We start from the raw sequence: 16,533 nt of genomic DNA on the forward strand, positions 1-16,533 counted from the left end.
GCACAAATAATTATATTCTTAAGCTGAAGCTTTGGAATGGAATTTGTGAGTAGTAATAATTGAGACAAATTGGCGTTCAGTCCTCACAGACTCATAGTGTTTCAATTTTTAATCAACTTCACATCCTCATATAAATTAATTTGGCTGATTTGGAAGAACTTGTTTCAATCTGTTTATAAATGCATGATAGAGAAATGATAGTAATATATTATTTACCACACTTTTTTAAACATTTTTTACTATGGGCTGAAATTTACTTAAGATCATAACTTTACGGATTTCACTTTTTAATTAATGAATTTCATTTACGACTTTATGGGTTTCACTTCTTAATTAATGAATCTCATTTATGATTTTATCATTTTGTAGTTTTAAATAAATTTTAATCGTGTTAAAAAAAATATGCTGATAGGATAAGGTTACATTGCAATTGGAGCAGCATCTGCAGTGAAATTTAATGTGGATTAGAAATATAGAGAAAGGATCCTCAAATAGACGATGAAAACAATAAAGGTAAGAACATAAAGTGATAAATCATTGATTGATGTGCTGGCAATGGGTCATATTTATGGATTGAACTCCTCTAAAGTGAGAAAACAAGAGTATATTCACCATTATCCATTGATTTAAATTAAAGCATCTCGTAAATTTAATCTATTTATGAGAACTACAATCTTGTATTTATGGCTGTGCCTGTGGCCCTGTGCACATTAAAGGAGGAATCAATAAGTTGGCTAAACTTGTCTTCCCCTGCCTATTTTCTAAGATACTGAATTTCATATTGTTTTGATTGTGTAAATAAACATATGATATAAGTAGCTGTATCCTGTTCATAAATTGAAAAAAAAAAATGACAGGAAGTGAGAAGATCTATTCAGATTTGCTCCCCATGCATGATGATATTTAAGTCTTTTCAATGCTGAATTCGTTCAGGAGTTCTTTATTTTCTCCTTGTGAATGATTACGCCAAAATGACCAGTGATGTGTCTCCTCTACCTACTTATTTATGCTTTGTCATTTTCATGCTGCAAGGTACCCATTAGGTGGTAGTAGATCTGCAATATGGGACTCTAGTTATTATTACAATGCCTTGGCCCCCGTCTGCCACTGTCCTCTTGCCCCACTCTTTCTTCCGTTCGGGTGCTGTTTCCTCTTGCCTTTAGGACATGTGCAATTTCATACCCTGAAAAACTATTACATTCACAATTGAGTTAAATTTTTTTTGCCACATTAACATTTTGATTTATGTGTCAAAGAGTGGTTCAATACTTCTTCACGTTCTATTTTCTTCTTTATATCTAAATCAACAATTCATATGCTTTTTAGTTTCTCAAATATACTAATTCTAATATTTAACTCGTGAATCAAAGCTATTGCATTGGAAATTAAGTTTGTCATTTCGATTGATGCGTAGTGATTCAATACTTCAATGTCTCAGTTTCTTTTAACCACTTACATTGACACTATAAAATAGTGTAAAATGCGTATTGCAAACATACTTTCACATATTCATGATATTCTAATTAAAAACAAGTTATACATTACATTTGACATTTGATAGTATATAATAATTTTATATTATCATCTAATTATAAATATTATATATGATAATATTATTGATTTTTATAATAATTTATTAAAAGTGATATCACCCTTATGAAATACCATTAATATTTGTCAATTTTTTTTATTATATTAGATATAAACTTATTACTATTGCTACCAGACATTATTTTCTAGGTATGTACTTTGGATGTTTAAAACTTATATAATAGTGTTTTATTTATAGTTTTTAGTAATGTAAAGTTATGATATTAAGTTTCTTTAATATTACTTGTATGCATTATCTAATTCTTGTTCATACCGATTCGGGCCACAACTTGACTATGATTCAATCATTAGACCTTTAATAAATGTCTTGACGAATTCAATGATTGATTCAATTTTAAAACAATACTATCATAATTAAACGGGTATGCATCAAACAACTGCTATAAAGAGTTATGATCCTTCGGTATGAAAAGATAACTAATTCTTTTTTTTTCGTTTCCTCACACCACATAACCATAATAGTAGCTGAAGTCTTGCATGAAAATTTGACAACAGATAATGATGGCCAGGGTATGGGGCTCATAAGTTGAGAGATAAATGATAAGAGGAAATGCAAGAGGATGCGAACCATTGATTTAAGAAAATGAAAAAATAAAATAAAATAAACAATTATGCTTAACCCTAAGAAAAAATATTCAAATGGAATTTAGACCTACAACAATTACATGGATCAATTAGAAAAAACAGGGAATTGTTTATTGGGTGGGGGCCAAGGTGGTGAAAAATGAGCATGTTCCCGACACAAGGGGACAATGACATATTGTCAGTTTATCATCTCTTGTGGCTTACAAACATAAAACAAAGCCACTTTACAGCAGATGCTAGTGTACATCCCAACATCAGAGACTAATACAAATAAAAAAATAAAAAATAAAAACTTTTGACAAATTTAATTAAAATGCCATTTTTTCCCTATGATTCAAGTTTCTAATATACCTGTGGACTGACCTGTACAATTGCAAACATTTTTTGACTTTACCGTGGGAGCATCCTTTTCAAACGCTTGCTGCCTCTAGACATTTATAATTTAATTTACACTTACAACAGGAGCAACTTAATCTGCCAGACTACAAAATTGGATCATTCAAATGTGCTGATAATTACAAGCAAAACCATTTCCAACATCTCATGCATGTTGCAGATTACCTTTCTATGCTTCCACCCAAAAAGTAGCTTGCTATACTTTTCAAATGTCATCATTGGAAATCCTGTTGGACCATATAATCTCAATTTCAAGTGTTCGGGAAGAACCATCTTTATTACCATCATGATTAAGACTGAATAATCCACTATAAACCCCCTCTGATACAACTTTATCAATTTGGATAGTGACTCTTCCAAGTGTTGTCTGGAGAAAAAGCACAACACTTGCAGTCAGTATTTAAAGCAATGCAGATTTAGCATATGCTTGATTGAGTAAGTGGGAAGGAGAATAAAAAAAGAGAGAGAGAGTGAATTTTTTTTTTAACAAAGAGTGAAGTACATTTTATTTTCCACCTCAATTTTCACGTACTTAAACGAGCACAGACTAGTATGTCACCATCAAAGGCAATAAGATTAAAGAATAAGGTAGAATTATTATTGACAGAAATAGACAGGGGGGTCTTTTTCAGTTTTCATCAAAATAACACTAGTATCCATCATACAAAGAAATGTAATCATTCATCCTTTCAGAAAAGGAATAGGTAAGCCCTCACGACTTACCACACATAAAATAGAGAATGAGTAAATCACTTGCGGAATGAATATCCAGTTACCTTTCCAAAAGTATTCTTGCTTTTGCATATGATATGTAGCTTTTGGCCCTTCGGAGGTACATCAAATGCCCAAGTGAATCCTTCTTTCCATTCTGGAGAAGTACTATGATTCACTACCTAATAGAAGCAAAAACCATAAACGGTGTCTGTAATCTTGTATAAGAAAATTTAATCCTCGCTAGAGATAGCAAACAAATCAATTTATAAGTTCATAAATAATTTTGGACAATGAAAATTACATCTGCAATTTTCTCATATGTAAAACTGGAAAGATTCACGGTTAAATTACATCCCATATATTCAATTAAGTGGAATTGTATAATCAAAACTGACTCCTTTTTAAGTTGTCAGAAATTTGAGAAGTTGAAAATTATGACAGGAATGCTAAGAGTAGGGTTCCTTGATCTATGAATATTTTAAGTAAGATGATTTTAAAATTTTGGTTGTCATCAAATGCACCCCACCTAGTGGGATAAGGCGTTGTTGTTGTTGTTGTTGTCATCAAATGCAATTTGTAATCAGTATGGTACTTACATGAAAACTAGGAATAGTAGAAACATGAAGCTTCTAATTAATAGAAAAATAGTTTCAAATAAAAAGAAAAGAGGACTGCAAAGAACAGAAGAAATAATATTAGTGCTTTTGCAGATTTCAAAAATTATTCATGAGAATACCTTGGTTTGTTTTGGAGGACCATTGCCTATTGTTAACCGGCAGAACGCATTTGTGCTTCCCATAGTTTGTTTGAGGTTGTTTCCACGCTTAATGGTGACAGTCAAACAACCTGGTAAGCAGTGCAGAAGAGTATCTGCCCTCTCATGGAAACTAGGCGGGCAGGTTTTCATGAGCATTTGCAATATGGGGATGGCTTCTGCAGCAATCATAGCTTGAGACTTAGCTATATCTATAGGCATAGTTGACCAAGATTGTCTTAGCAAGCAAAACGTGTCAAGTACAGAGTCCTGAGCCGCTTCACCACCAGATTTAAGTGCCCCTACCAAATGAGGAATGCAAAGAGTTGCTGCTTCAGATGTGTGGAGCTTAGGGAAGTTCATGAATATCACATGTAGAGTTCTCAAAACCTCCTCATTGATTGTGGCAGTTGACCATAACTCTCTTTCCAGTGCAGCTGCATAACAAAATGATTTTTCAATGAAATAAAAAATTTTAATAGATGTAAAAGAGAAGCGTCACAATTACACCCCAATCTATATGTGATTATTTTTCTAATTAATATAAATTTAAGATTGATATGGTACAAAAAATTATTTGACTTGCTGTCACACACCAGAAAATCTTTAGACATCCTCCATTTTTCTAAAATGAAACTAACAGAAATATACATTCAATTAAAGATTTATACTAGGAGAGAAAAGAAAACAGGAAGGAGACTAATTTATTTGTACACGTTGACAATTTCCAATTACTCTGAAAAATGAAAAGCTCATCAAATCAAAACTTGGTTGTTTTTCTTTCTACTACCGAAAAGTCCAAAATGAAACAGATGCCGAATCACAAGTTGAAGACATCTTTTCAAATTCTAATAATATTGGTTCAAACAGAAGATTAAATGAAGCATTTAAAATAAAATAAAAAACATTTCCCATAATTAACAACTACAATTATTTCTCAAAACCTGATCCTAGTAAATTTTAAATAAACATCAACATGAAGCTTTCATACAAGAATGAGCTTGATCCATTAAAAAATGTGCAATTAAATGAATTTGTGTGTAATCAGTTAAACAGAAGACTACTAATAGAATGTAAAACAGACATGATTAGAGCTATGAGACATGCCAAAAGTAGTTGCTCTAAAGTATGCATAAGTGTAAAGCAGGGAACACTGTCAATACGGACAATTTTGATGTACCTGTCAAAGACCTGATCAACTCATTTGACACGTATTCTTGCAGTGTATGGGTAGAAAACAAAAATTTGATCAGTAAAGCAGCTTGTGCAGAAACTTCTGTGTTTGGAGACAGAAGCAATTCCTGAATCACCAATATGCCCCCAGCTTCTGCAACAGCTCGTCTATTGGTCCTGCTGTTCATGACAAAGTTTTGCAATGCACATATAGCCACCACCTTCATTTCTTCAGTTGGCTGATCTTCAAGTAAACTTATCAATGCACGACATGCGGAAACAGAGGCGCTAGATCTAGCATGTCCTTCATGCTGGGAAAGATCTCCCAAAGCTAAAGCAGCAAGAAGCTTGCCAGACTGTGATCTGGTTTGCGGATCCAATAGATACTGGGATAAAGGTGCTATAGCATACTTAGACACCTTCATCTCTCGTACTCTCACATTGTTAAATAAAGCTTCTAGTAATCTACCAGATGCTTCTTCACAATGATGAGATCTTAAAAGTTCCAACAGAGCATCTATAACTCCAGCTTCCATCATCTGCTCAGCACTTGAAGCATCGCTTCTGTCATGAACTATTAAAGCATTAAGGGCTATGCTAATTGTACTCTCAAGTGTTGAGTGCAAAAGTTTCACAAGAACCACTACAGGAACTTTAAAATAGTAATCGGCATTGGAATGTAATACATTAGAGAGAACTAAAGCAGCTGATTCCCAGAGCGCATGTGGTGGCTGAGGCTCATCTTGAATAATAACCTTTGCAAGCTCAAAAATACCTCCCGCATCAGCAACTGCCTTTGGCCAACTTGTGGAAATTTTTTCCAATGCTTTTATTGCTGTTTGCTGTAAGTTTAATATTCCAATTCCTGCAAGCTGTACGAGGGGCACAACTGCATTCTTTGTTGTAATATCTTGCTGAAAATGTTCCTGTGCAAGAAGATGAGATAACAGTTCTGTGCCAAGCTGTTGAATAGCTTGGGATGGGGATTCCAGAAAAGAAATCAAGGGCTCAATAACTTGGCTTGGAGTAAGCTTCAAGGTTGCAAGACTTTGCGGTTTCTCCAATATATTTACAAGTGCTTGTAAGGCGCTATGCTGTCCCCATAAGTTGAAATCTCGGCGGAGCAAAACATGGAAAAGTGGTTCTACAATTTCTGCAGCATCTGAACTTCTCGCAATTGCACTGCTATTAGTTAAAATGCGAAACAGCTCAGCTATTGTGGAGCATAGAGAGCTAGGTGCTAATTGTAGTAGATTGAGACAATTATTAATAATGCCAGCTTTCACCATGTCTAGTTTAATTGGAGTCCTGTCTTTGCCCAATTTGATAAGAGTAGATATGGCGGCCTCTATAAGCTGATAGTTTGTACCAGAAACCAAGCTCACAAGGAGATCCACAACATTGTAGGCTGCTGCAAGCTCTACTTGTTGTTCATCTTCCAATAATCTCTCAAAAGCACAAACCCCAGATACTATTGCAGTCTCAGAATTAGATTGCATCAGTGATATAAAGGGTTCTAGGCATTCTGAGGCAACTGGATCTGCTCTGATCTTGCTATTGCCAAAAAGAGCAAAGCAGAGTTGCGCAGCATGGCTCTTCAGTTCCAAGGATGAAGCAGAAGACAGTATTTTGTATAAACATTTAAGTGGGTTTCCTTCCACATCAGTAAGAAGAGATACTTTTGAAGAATTTCCTGAAGTTAACTTGATCAAGGCCATGAGAGCAGCCTCCTGCTCATTACCTGATGTTGTGTTAAGCATGTCAACCAATGGTTGAATGGCCTGTTTAGCTAATTCTGAGTCTCTAATGTTGCCAGCATCAAAAAGTTCATGAAGTGCTCTTGCTGCACTATATCTAGCATTTCTTGATCCGAGACGCAAAACTGCTATGAGTTGGTTCAATGAATTAGTTGATGCTTCATGTTTAATAAGGTCAGAATTGCAAAATAATATTCTCAATAACTCAGAAATAGCTGCCTCAGTTGAGTCTTGAGGACTCAAGGACAGGTATTTGTTCAAAGCTTCCAGAGCTCCAGCTTCAGCCAGGATTAATTTATTGCTATCACTTCCATCTGCAATGGATAACAAGAGTCTAACAGCAACTGGTGGAGCACTAGGCCTTTCTGGTATTGGTCTCAGGAGATCCACTAAGAGGGGTATAGATTTCCTGGCGGTAGACCCCACTTTTACATCTTCAATTTCAAAAAGGTGATCCAAAACAACTTGATCAGGGTTTTGTACCAAAGAAAATTCTTCTGATAAAGCCATGAGATTAGGCATATCTGACTCTACATGCCCAATAATAGTTATCAATCCAGCAACAGCACCAGAATTCGCAATGGCAAGATCTATTCCCTTATTACCATTACAAACAAGACTAGCCATAGTTTGGGCAGCAAAATATTTATCAATTACTTCATCAGATCTTAGCAGAAGAGTGATAGAAGGTATTATGCGCATTGTGACAGGAGATAGAATGACATTTTCATCTTGAAATAAAATGGCCAAGAGCAAGGCATTGATCCATATTCCTTCTGTATCCTCGTATTCTGCCTGTCAAAAGCGGTAGGCAGGAAATCTATTCAATTCATCAACTTAACTCATCCCATGATCAAACAAACAAAAGCAACTGTGCAATCCAGATATGTAGATCAGCAACACAAATCAACAACCATACGACATAAATCTAGTATTTGGAAAAAACAGAATGTACAACGTACATTAATTGAGCCTTTAATCTTTTCACTCTTTACTAGTCATTTCAAAATTCAGTCTTAGCTCAGGCTTAATAGAAATAAGAGGACCTGAAGTCCAAGTTAAAATAAAATTAGTTATAATGAAATTCAAAAGGAGGGAAACGAATTCTCTAAAAAGGCATTTAAAAGAAAATACACAGTTTAGAAAGCACAAATGTTAAATTATATGAGATAAGGAACTTCTATATTAAAATTTAAATTCATATTAATAAAAAATCTAAAATCAGTACATATTTTTGTTGATTCATGTCAAGCTAGGCTTAGCTTGGAATCTTTTTCCTGCTAAAAACTGGCTCGTGAATCTCCAATTCTAAGTTTTCTTTTTCTTTGGTGAAAACTTTATTTATTTCTTTGCACTGAAGTTTTCTGAATGACTTTAAATTAATGCTTCAATATGCCATTCATCAAAGATGTTCAATTAAAAACAACAATTTTTCTTCATTGTTCTCCTCTTTCTTCCCAAATCTGCTTCTTTATTACACACTATCCAAAATTTGATACACTGATAATGAATTCTAAATTGCAAAATCATATAGCCTCCAAGTTATTGTTGCTTGTACATTTGCAAATAGACAGTTTCCAGAAAGCATAAGCAATGCCATCACACAGCCTGAGATGGCACATTTCAGTATTTGCTACTTACAGGTATAGATGTGAGTACCTACAGTAAAGAAAAGGCTAGCCAGAAGACAAAGAGAATTGATAAAGGCAGCTTTAATAATAAGCTTAAATGTAATGTACCTGTGGATTTGAAGTATGTCTTGCAAGTTTGTCAAAGAGAGCTTCAAGTCCACCAGCTTCCATAATTGTGAGCTTGCTCTTTATATGGAAAGAAGCAATAACTGAAAGCAACCACATGGCAATAGTGCTTCCCAAGGAAGTGGCTGGATCAGGAATATCAAATTCATCAACTTCTTGAAAAGAATTTCTCTCCATAAAACCTTTAGAAGTGACAACTTCAATTTCTAATGAAGAATAGCTACAATTCTGCTTTATCATTTCAACTAAAGAATATATTAATGGTTTTAGATACCCAGAAGCATCAAGTGAATCCATTGAAAACTCTTTCTTCTCCTTTGCAGCACAAATTAATAAGGAAGAACCTCCAATTTTTACTTCTAGACTGGAGGAGTTCATTATTCTATTAGCCAATGAACCAATGGATTTGGAACTAGCAGATAACAATTCACCGAGAACAACTGGCTGATCCCCACAAAGTCTAGATAGAATTTTAATTGCCTTGTCTTGGACAAGGGAATGCCCCTCAGCCAGGAAGCAGACAAGAAGTTCTAAGCTTGATGGTATTTCAGCCAGAGCTGACCATGGAGGGTAAGTGAAGTTGACACCCTGTTTAGTTCTGGCTAGCAGTGCAATTACTTCTAAAGCATCTGCTGCATCAGTTCCGTCCATATCCATAGCTCTTAAGGAATCAACAAGTGCAAGCACAGTGAAACAGCATTGAGCATTACCCTTGAGAACATCACCTACTGGAAAATGCTTCAATAATTGATGAAGTGCACGAGATGCATTTCGTTTACCTTCCAAGGTCCCTTCTGCCAGAACTCTTGTTAAAGCTGAAACAACATCTTCTGCTAGAGCCTCAGCAGCAATAAAAGGATCAAAGAGAAGATTGGCCAATGCAGCAACAGCAGTTTCAGCCGCATCAACAGAGGATGTTTTAGCTAACTTGATTAGTGGCTTGACGTCACCCTCTACAATATAAGACATTTTATTAGCAGCCTTGTTCTTTGTTGGACGAGACAGAGCACTTAAGGCTCGAGCTGATTGAGTGGCAACAACTTGAGTTTTGCTAGTCAAAAGCTTCACGCAAGGAAGTACAATCTCATCAGTTGCAAGACTATCACAGATGTCTTGTCTTGTAATAAATAAATCAGCTAGAACTGAAGCTGCATATTCTTGGGTTTCCTCATTTGATGAATTGAGGACTTGAACTAGAGATCTCAAGCCTTTATTAGCTGCAGAACCCTTTTCAAGGAGATCATTCTGCGAAGCCATAGTAAGAACATGACCTAAAACTCGGATTATGTGGGTTTTTGAGCTTGGAGAATGCCCTAGGAGCAATGCTAATAGCTGATTAATTGTGGCAGAATCAGCTACTCGGACAAGCTTTGTGAGTGCCATTGCAGAAGCTTCCTGTCCTCTTGGTCCACCACTCTTAAGAAGCCACAAAAATGCTGGGATGGCTCCAGCACTTTCAACACAAGCACGAATATCTTCACTGTGACAGCACAAACTCCACAGAACATTTGCTGCTTCCTCTCTTGCTTTCTGTGATCCTGTCTCCAACAACTGCACCAATGGTGGAATCCCTCCAGCAGCAGTGATTGCCCACTTGCTGTCATCGACCTGGTCAGTTAAGATTGCTAGCAACTGAACTGAGTACTCTTGATGCTGCTCACTGGATAATCCAAGCAATGATATTAGTAATTGGATGCCTTCCCTTTTTTTAATGGCCTCCCATAATCCAATCTTATCACAACACAAGCTTGTCAATGAAAGTATCAGATACTCTTGCACATCAGTGGCAGCCATGGTTATAAGTCCAATCAGAACCTTCTTTGAATCTGCCTGAATGAGCCACTTTGAGAGACAGACATTTCCATATAGGCTAGCCATAGCCTCGAGGACACGCTCTTGAATTAAATTGTTGTCCCAAGGCTTTAAAAGAGTTACTAGAATATCCTCTATCTGAGTTGCACCAAAATGTTTCTCATCAACATCAACTTTTTCCTCAAAGACCATGAGTGTATAAGCAAGAGCGCCAATTATATCACCAACTGGTGAATCAGGGCGAGGAGAACGTGAAAGTTCTCCAAGATATAGTATTAAAGCAGACATGCCACCACAGATATTGGCTAAAGCTCGAGTTGCATGCTCCTGCAGAGCCTGGCCGCCATCACCTTGCATACACTCATTAGAAGGAGCAACTATAGCTGCAATAAGGATTGGAATACCATCTGCATTAACAATGACCTTTTTAGCCTTGGTAGACTGTGAAGAGAGGGCCTCTAGGGCATCAGCAGCACTAGCTCTTACAGAAATGTCATTTTCCTGACCAACAAGCTGAAGTAAAGCTTTGACTGCTCCAGAGTCTATTACTTTGGGGATGCTATCACTGAATGCCAGCATTAAACGTGCCAATAGAGAAGCTGCATTTGACTGAGAAACAGCATTATCTGAAGACAAGAGCCCTACTATGATATCCACGCCTCCAGCTTCTAATGTAGCTTTCCAGTAGCCGTCCTTGTCCCCACAAAGATTTCTTAATGCTCCAGTAATAAAACCCTCCACAATTTTGTCTTCCTTGTTCTTTGGATTTAGTTGATTCCATAAGGTTGGAACTACACCTTCTGTAACAAAAATTTTCATACCAACATGATCATCAGAAAGACCACCCGAGGAAACTTCATATATCGCTTCAGCTGCTGCCTTCCTGGCATCGGTGGATTCATAATTTAAAAGTGACAATAATGGTGGGATACAGCCACCAAGAAGTACTTTTAACCTCAGGTCTTCATCTTTGCACAGGACACTGAGAGTGGAAGCAACGTTAACTTTTGCAAGAGGGGTTCCATTTCTGAGAATGCTTATGAACAATGGCATGGCTTGGGCATGAGAACCGATGAGTGCTCTAGCATCCTTTCTTCTCCTGGCCATACCTAGCAAGTGTGCTGTAATAATTTCTTTCTCAACAGGTGATGACAAGTTGGCATGCAGTTGCTCCACAAAATTAGCAACCGTTGCCATTGTAGATTCTGGATCATCCATTCCTGTTGCCTCGTTAAACTCCCTGCATATATTTAACTTCCACTAGTTAGTATTTTTACTACTTTCACATTTGCAAGCGAAGGATGTACAATCAAACTCAGCTAAGACATAACCAACCATAAACTACTTGCTAAAATGTTTAGCATTCATTCATCACTAATGTTATTTCTAGTTTTTATATCAGACTTACATCAACAATAAATTCCTAACTAACGAGAAAAAAAAAAAAAAACTAAATTACTGACCCAATCTGGGAGGCAGAATAATTGGACTGCCGTTGTTCATGAGAGGGAGACTTTGACATTTGCACCAATTCGCCAGTTTACCTTCCTTGCAGGACACCTGAAAATTTACACACTCTAAAAATTAACCATCCCAAATTGACATACAACCAAAAATTCCAAAAAAAAAAAAGAAGCCACATAGACATCAGACGGAGATGCATTCAGTTCCTCGTGCAAGACCAGTTGACAGAACCGCTGTTTAAAAAACATTTATACCTGAGCGAAACCTACTATAGTAAAACAAATCACATGCTACCAATTGCAACAACAACAATATTTGTCTAGATAGCGCCATATCAAGATGCAATCAACAATCTACAATATTTTACGCTAAGGCTAAGTGATCCAAAATCCAAAGCAACCAACCAATATCTCAATTCCTAAGTTCCACACATTACATTGAAGTCAAGGTTTTAGAAAACAGTCCACAACCGTGATTTTGGCTGCAAATTCAAGGATTTTTTAGTGTCCACGACCACAATTGTGGCCGTATACGCTGATTTGTTCGAAAGTTCCCACAATATCAAAAAGCGCGACAGACGGCGACCAGAACTTAAAACCTTGGTTGAAATGCCACATTTCGCAACTCATCATACTACAGAGGAACACGTTAAAAAAAAAATAAAAAAATCAACTGATCCAAAAGAAGCTACCTCGCCGGAATGCAAATGCCGCAGAGCTCCTTCCTCCTCGCACTACCTCCAATGCCGCCGCATCCTCAATTCACTTCGAATTTCCCGCGAAACCGATCCGACCGAGCGAAAAACCCTGCGAAACCGACACCGGATCAAACACGGGACCGAGTTCAGATCTTCGCGAAGAACAATTGGAAAAAATCAGATCCAACGAGCAGAGATCGGTTGCAGAAGCTAGGGCACAGCGAGAGAGAGAGAGGAACAAATCGAAATTAGAAAACTAGAAAATTAACTACGCATAGGCACACACACGACACATTTATACCTGGAAATTCAGAACGCGGAGAAGGAGCTGAATGAATGAGAGCAACGCGAAATGGAGGCACAATGGAAACAGAGGAAAACGGAGAGAGAGAGAGTGAGAAGAGTGCGTCGCAAGAGTGAGTGAGTGTGTGTCTCAGTCTTTTCCTTTCCTTTCCATGGTTTTTGTTTTTCTTCTTCCTCCTTGTTTGTGAATGGAGGATTATTTATTTATTATAATATTTTTGACGGCGTGTAGCATTTTGGGGGGGTAAAATACGTGTCCGAATCTGGTTGTACTGAAAGTCTGAATGACAGTTGCTTCTTCGCCCATGTTATTGTTGCGCCTTGCATTGCATCTATGACTATCAGTCCAATTTTAACCATTTTTTTTTCTTGCTTGGGATTTGTGCGTTTTTTGGTTTTTACTTTCAGTATTTGCTTCGTGTTTTTCCTCATTGGTTTAGACATCAGAGTGACAGGGTGTGAACGAACATAATTCAAGATTCATCAATTAAAATTAAGATTCGAATATTTTTTTCTTAAAATTTAAGTTTATTTTTTGTTATCGAAATTTTAATTTGTTTTTTTTTCTTTCTCTCTCAATTTCAAAAAATATTCTTTTTTAATCATTTCTGCATAAAAAAATGTTATAAGTTATACTTTTAAACCGTAAAACATCAATCAAGATAGACTTAAAAAAAACATGTTTTTAAATTAAAAGAAAAGGAGACTTAAAATTTATGTACCTCAAACAATAATAACTCAACCACTAACTGTTGGTACAAATAGTGTTAGAGAGATCCTTTTAAAAGAGAAATTACACTAAAAGTGATTTATCATATTTTTCAACGAATTAATCATTTATAAAATTAATAAATATTTCACTCAATGTCATGGATATAATAAAAAATAATATCTAAAAAAAGAGACAAAATATATTTGAGTCTAAAATTAAAAATAAGAATCCTTTGTACTAAAATATAAGTAAAATACCAAAAATATATTTAAGTCTAAAATTAAAAGTAAGAATCCTTTGTACTAAAATATAAGTAAAATTAACTAAATTTTATACTTTCTCCATCTTGAATACAAGTAAAAAAAATCACATGTTTGTTTTGTTTTAAATATTGACAAATTTTAACTAATTTCATCTTATTTAGTGATATTATTTTTAAATATCCTTCATTTAATTAAGGTTGTATTTTCAGTTATCATTTTTTTACTCTTAACATCAAGTTTCAATGAAATGAAAGATAATATAAAAAAAAATATTTTTTAATGAGGCTAGTTCAGTTAAACGGCGTTTAAGTAACTTTTTTAATAAGCATAAAAGTGATTCTTTGTTTGCTTATAATCGAGATTAGGGAGAGCACATACTAATTAATTTTATTAATAAATTTTAAATAATAATTTGTTTCTAAAGTGTCTTTCATTAAAATTTATTATTAAGAATAAAAAATAATTATTGAAAATAGAAAATCAATTAATTGAAAATTATTTTTGAGATAATATCATTATTAAATAAGATAAAAAATAATTAAAAATTTACTTATATGTGAGTTGACAAAACCTTTTTTAGAACAAATTATAACGACGCACCTTATATTTTACTCGAATTACACAAGGACCCCTTTCATTTGAAACAATTTCTTTGGCACCCCTCTGTAACAATGTTAAGTTAATTTAGCTTTAAAAGTTGAAACCCAAAATTATCCCTACATAATTGCATACACACCCCTTATATTTTGTACATATTACAAATGCACCCGTGTTTTTTAGATCTAGATTATTTATTGAGATTATTCAAATTTTCAACATTCACAACCATACATTGAAGCCCACTTTAGAAAGATAGTAGCACGTAGCACTGGATTGTAACATGCAAAAGTCACATAAGCTATTATACCACAATTGTACCCAGAAGCATGTGTGGGTTCAAACGCAGCTCTGCTTGTCTGAAATCGTATGCGATCTGAATCCCTTTTCGGTCAAAGTTTCATTCCACGATTATGAGATGCTTGCTGTCGGTATTGGAACAAGTATTTCTGACAAAAGGAGAAAAAAAAAGGTACTTGGCTATGGCAACCAACAAAATGCTATTCTTTCCTTTCACTTTCAACTTTTACTGTCAAAATTCACTGCCGCTATCTAAATTTAGTTAGATGGTACCGTGGTAATTTTTATAATTCACTAGCAGTTTAAATATATTTTTTGTTATCATAATTTCATATTTTTTTATCGTTAGTCATTATGTTAATTTTGTTTTTAATCCTTAAAGTACTTTTGGTAATATTTTGAATAGTAAAAATAATATTATCTAAAACATCATAAAGACAAAAAACAAAACAAATTAAACATAATTTATAAGAACTAAAAATAAAAAATAATTATGGAGGAACTAAAAGGAAAAAAATCAGATTATAAGAATTAAAGACCTTTATTATAGTAAATACTAGTAATATTTACATCCCCAATCCAATATTTAATACTCCACGTAGAATGTTAATTACTACCATTTTACGTAAAACATTAATTTTCATATATATAAAATTTCTATGACATCAATAATTTTATTCAATTTAAACAAGACTATCTTTATTAAATAATACATATAGTTTACACCAAATCTTCTTTATCTATGTGCTTTAATTCTATATATATATATATATATATGACTTAATCGCTATATATTTTTAAATTAATATTGATACTATTAATTAGAAGAAAAAAATAGTCTTTGCATAAGCAGTCTTTGCATCCAATTACAAATGGTTCTATATAATAAATTTATTAATTTTTATAATAACTAATTTAAAAATTATATTTATTATAATTTCTAATTAATTAACAAATATACACTATACATAATAATTAAACTCTATTAATTATTAGTTTTACATCATACTGTATTTTTTTTAATAAAGTTTACATCATATTATTAATTTCTATATACCGAAAGTGTATGATATCTAGAACTTTTATACATTTTTATACAGTACATTAGTTAATCAACATTTGTATATTAAATTGGACTATAGAATTTTGATATGTAGAAGCTATATTTTTCTCTTTTTTCTTTTTGGTATAACTATACTGTTTCTTTTTCATTAATGGGAAATGTAATTTCTGATTAAAAAAGTCCCTCACGTTTTATATTATTTTTTATATTTTTATTCTTCTCAAATATTAGTTCTTAAATATAGTCATTTCTATTTTAAAGTTAATTTTTAAAAATGTAAAATACATTTTTGGTCTTTCTTTATCTTGGATTTTAGTTTTTAGTTGCTCAATTTTTTTTTACTGTTTTTAGTTCCTCATAAGTCGTTCCATTTTATTTTTACTCCTCTGAAGTTAATTTCAACTATTAAGTGACGTGTGGTGAGCAAAATTTGTGCTTGAAAAATTTTGTTTAAGTTTTTTTGTTTAAAGGAAAAGATTTTGTTTAGTTTCTCACTATTTTTAACTATTGCAAATTTTCTGCCAGACTAAAACTTCCAGAAATGTTACAAAAATTAGAAACAAAACAAAATCAAT

General features: G+C 34.1%; 1 protein-coding gene across 2 annotated transcripts; it reads right to left on the bottom strand.

The window, feature by feature from the left end:
* Positions 1–2,226: 2,226 nt before the first annotated feature.
* Positions 2,227–13,205, bottom strand: LOC114383244 (protein CELLULOSE SYNTHASE INTERACTIVE 3-like). 2 transcript variants are annotated; one of them, XM_028342869.1, is made up of 8 exons: positions 13,022–13,205; positions 12,715–12,829; positions 12,023–12,119; positions 8,730–11,799; positions 5,241–7,785; positions 4,043–4,497; positions 3,369–3,485; positions 2,227–2,959 (listed from the first exon to the last, which is right to left on the bottom strand). In XM_028342869.1, the coding sequence occupies exons 3-8, from the start codon at positions 12,079–12,081 to the stop codon at positions 2,798–2,800; spliced, it is 6,408 nt and encodes a 2,135-aa protein (XP_028198670.1). In that variant the 5' UTR covers positions 12,082–12,119; positions 12,715–12,829; positions 13,022–13,205; the 3' UTR covers positions 2,227–2,797. The 2 variants fall into 2 exon arrangements, with proteins under 2 accessions (XP_028198670.1, XP_028198669.1); XM_028342868.1 differs by having other exon boundaries at positions 12,715–12,930.
* Between the last annotated feature and the right edge of the window lie 3,328 nt (positions 13,206–16,533).

This window comes from Glycine soja, chromosome 14 (assembly GCF_004193775.1).
Source record: "Glycine soja cultivar W05 chromosome 14, ASM419377v2, whole genome shotgun sequence".
NCBI classification, from domain to species: domain Eukaryota; kingdom Viridiplantae; phylum Streptophyta; class Magnoliopsida; order Fabales; family Fabaceae; genus Glycine; species Glycine soja.

Coding starts and splice junctions, on each gene's coding strand:
- LOC114383244 (XM_028342869.1), bottom strand. CDS start 12,081: ATGTCAAAGTCTCCCTCTCATGAACAACGGCAGTCCAATTATTCTGCC. Junction 7,786..8,729: donor GACATACTTCAAATCCACAG/GTACATTACATT, acceptor CGCTTTTGACAG/GCAGAATACGAGGATACAGA. Junction 2,960..3,368: donor GCAAGAATACTTTTGGAAAG/GTAACTGGATAT, acceptor CTTTTTCTCCAG/ACAACACTTGGAAGAGTCAC.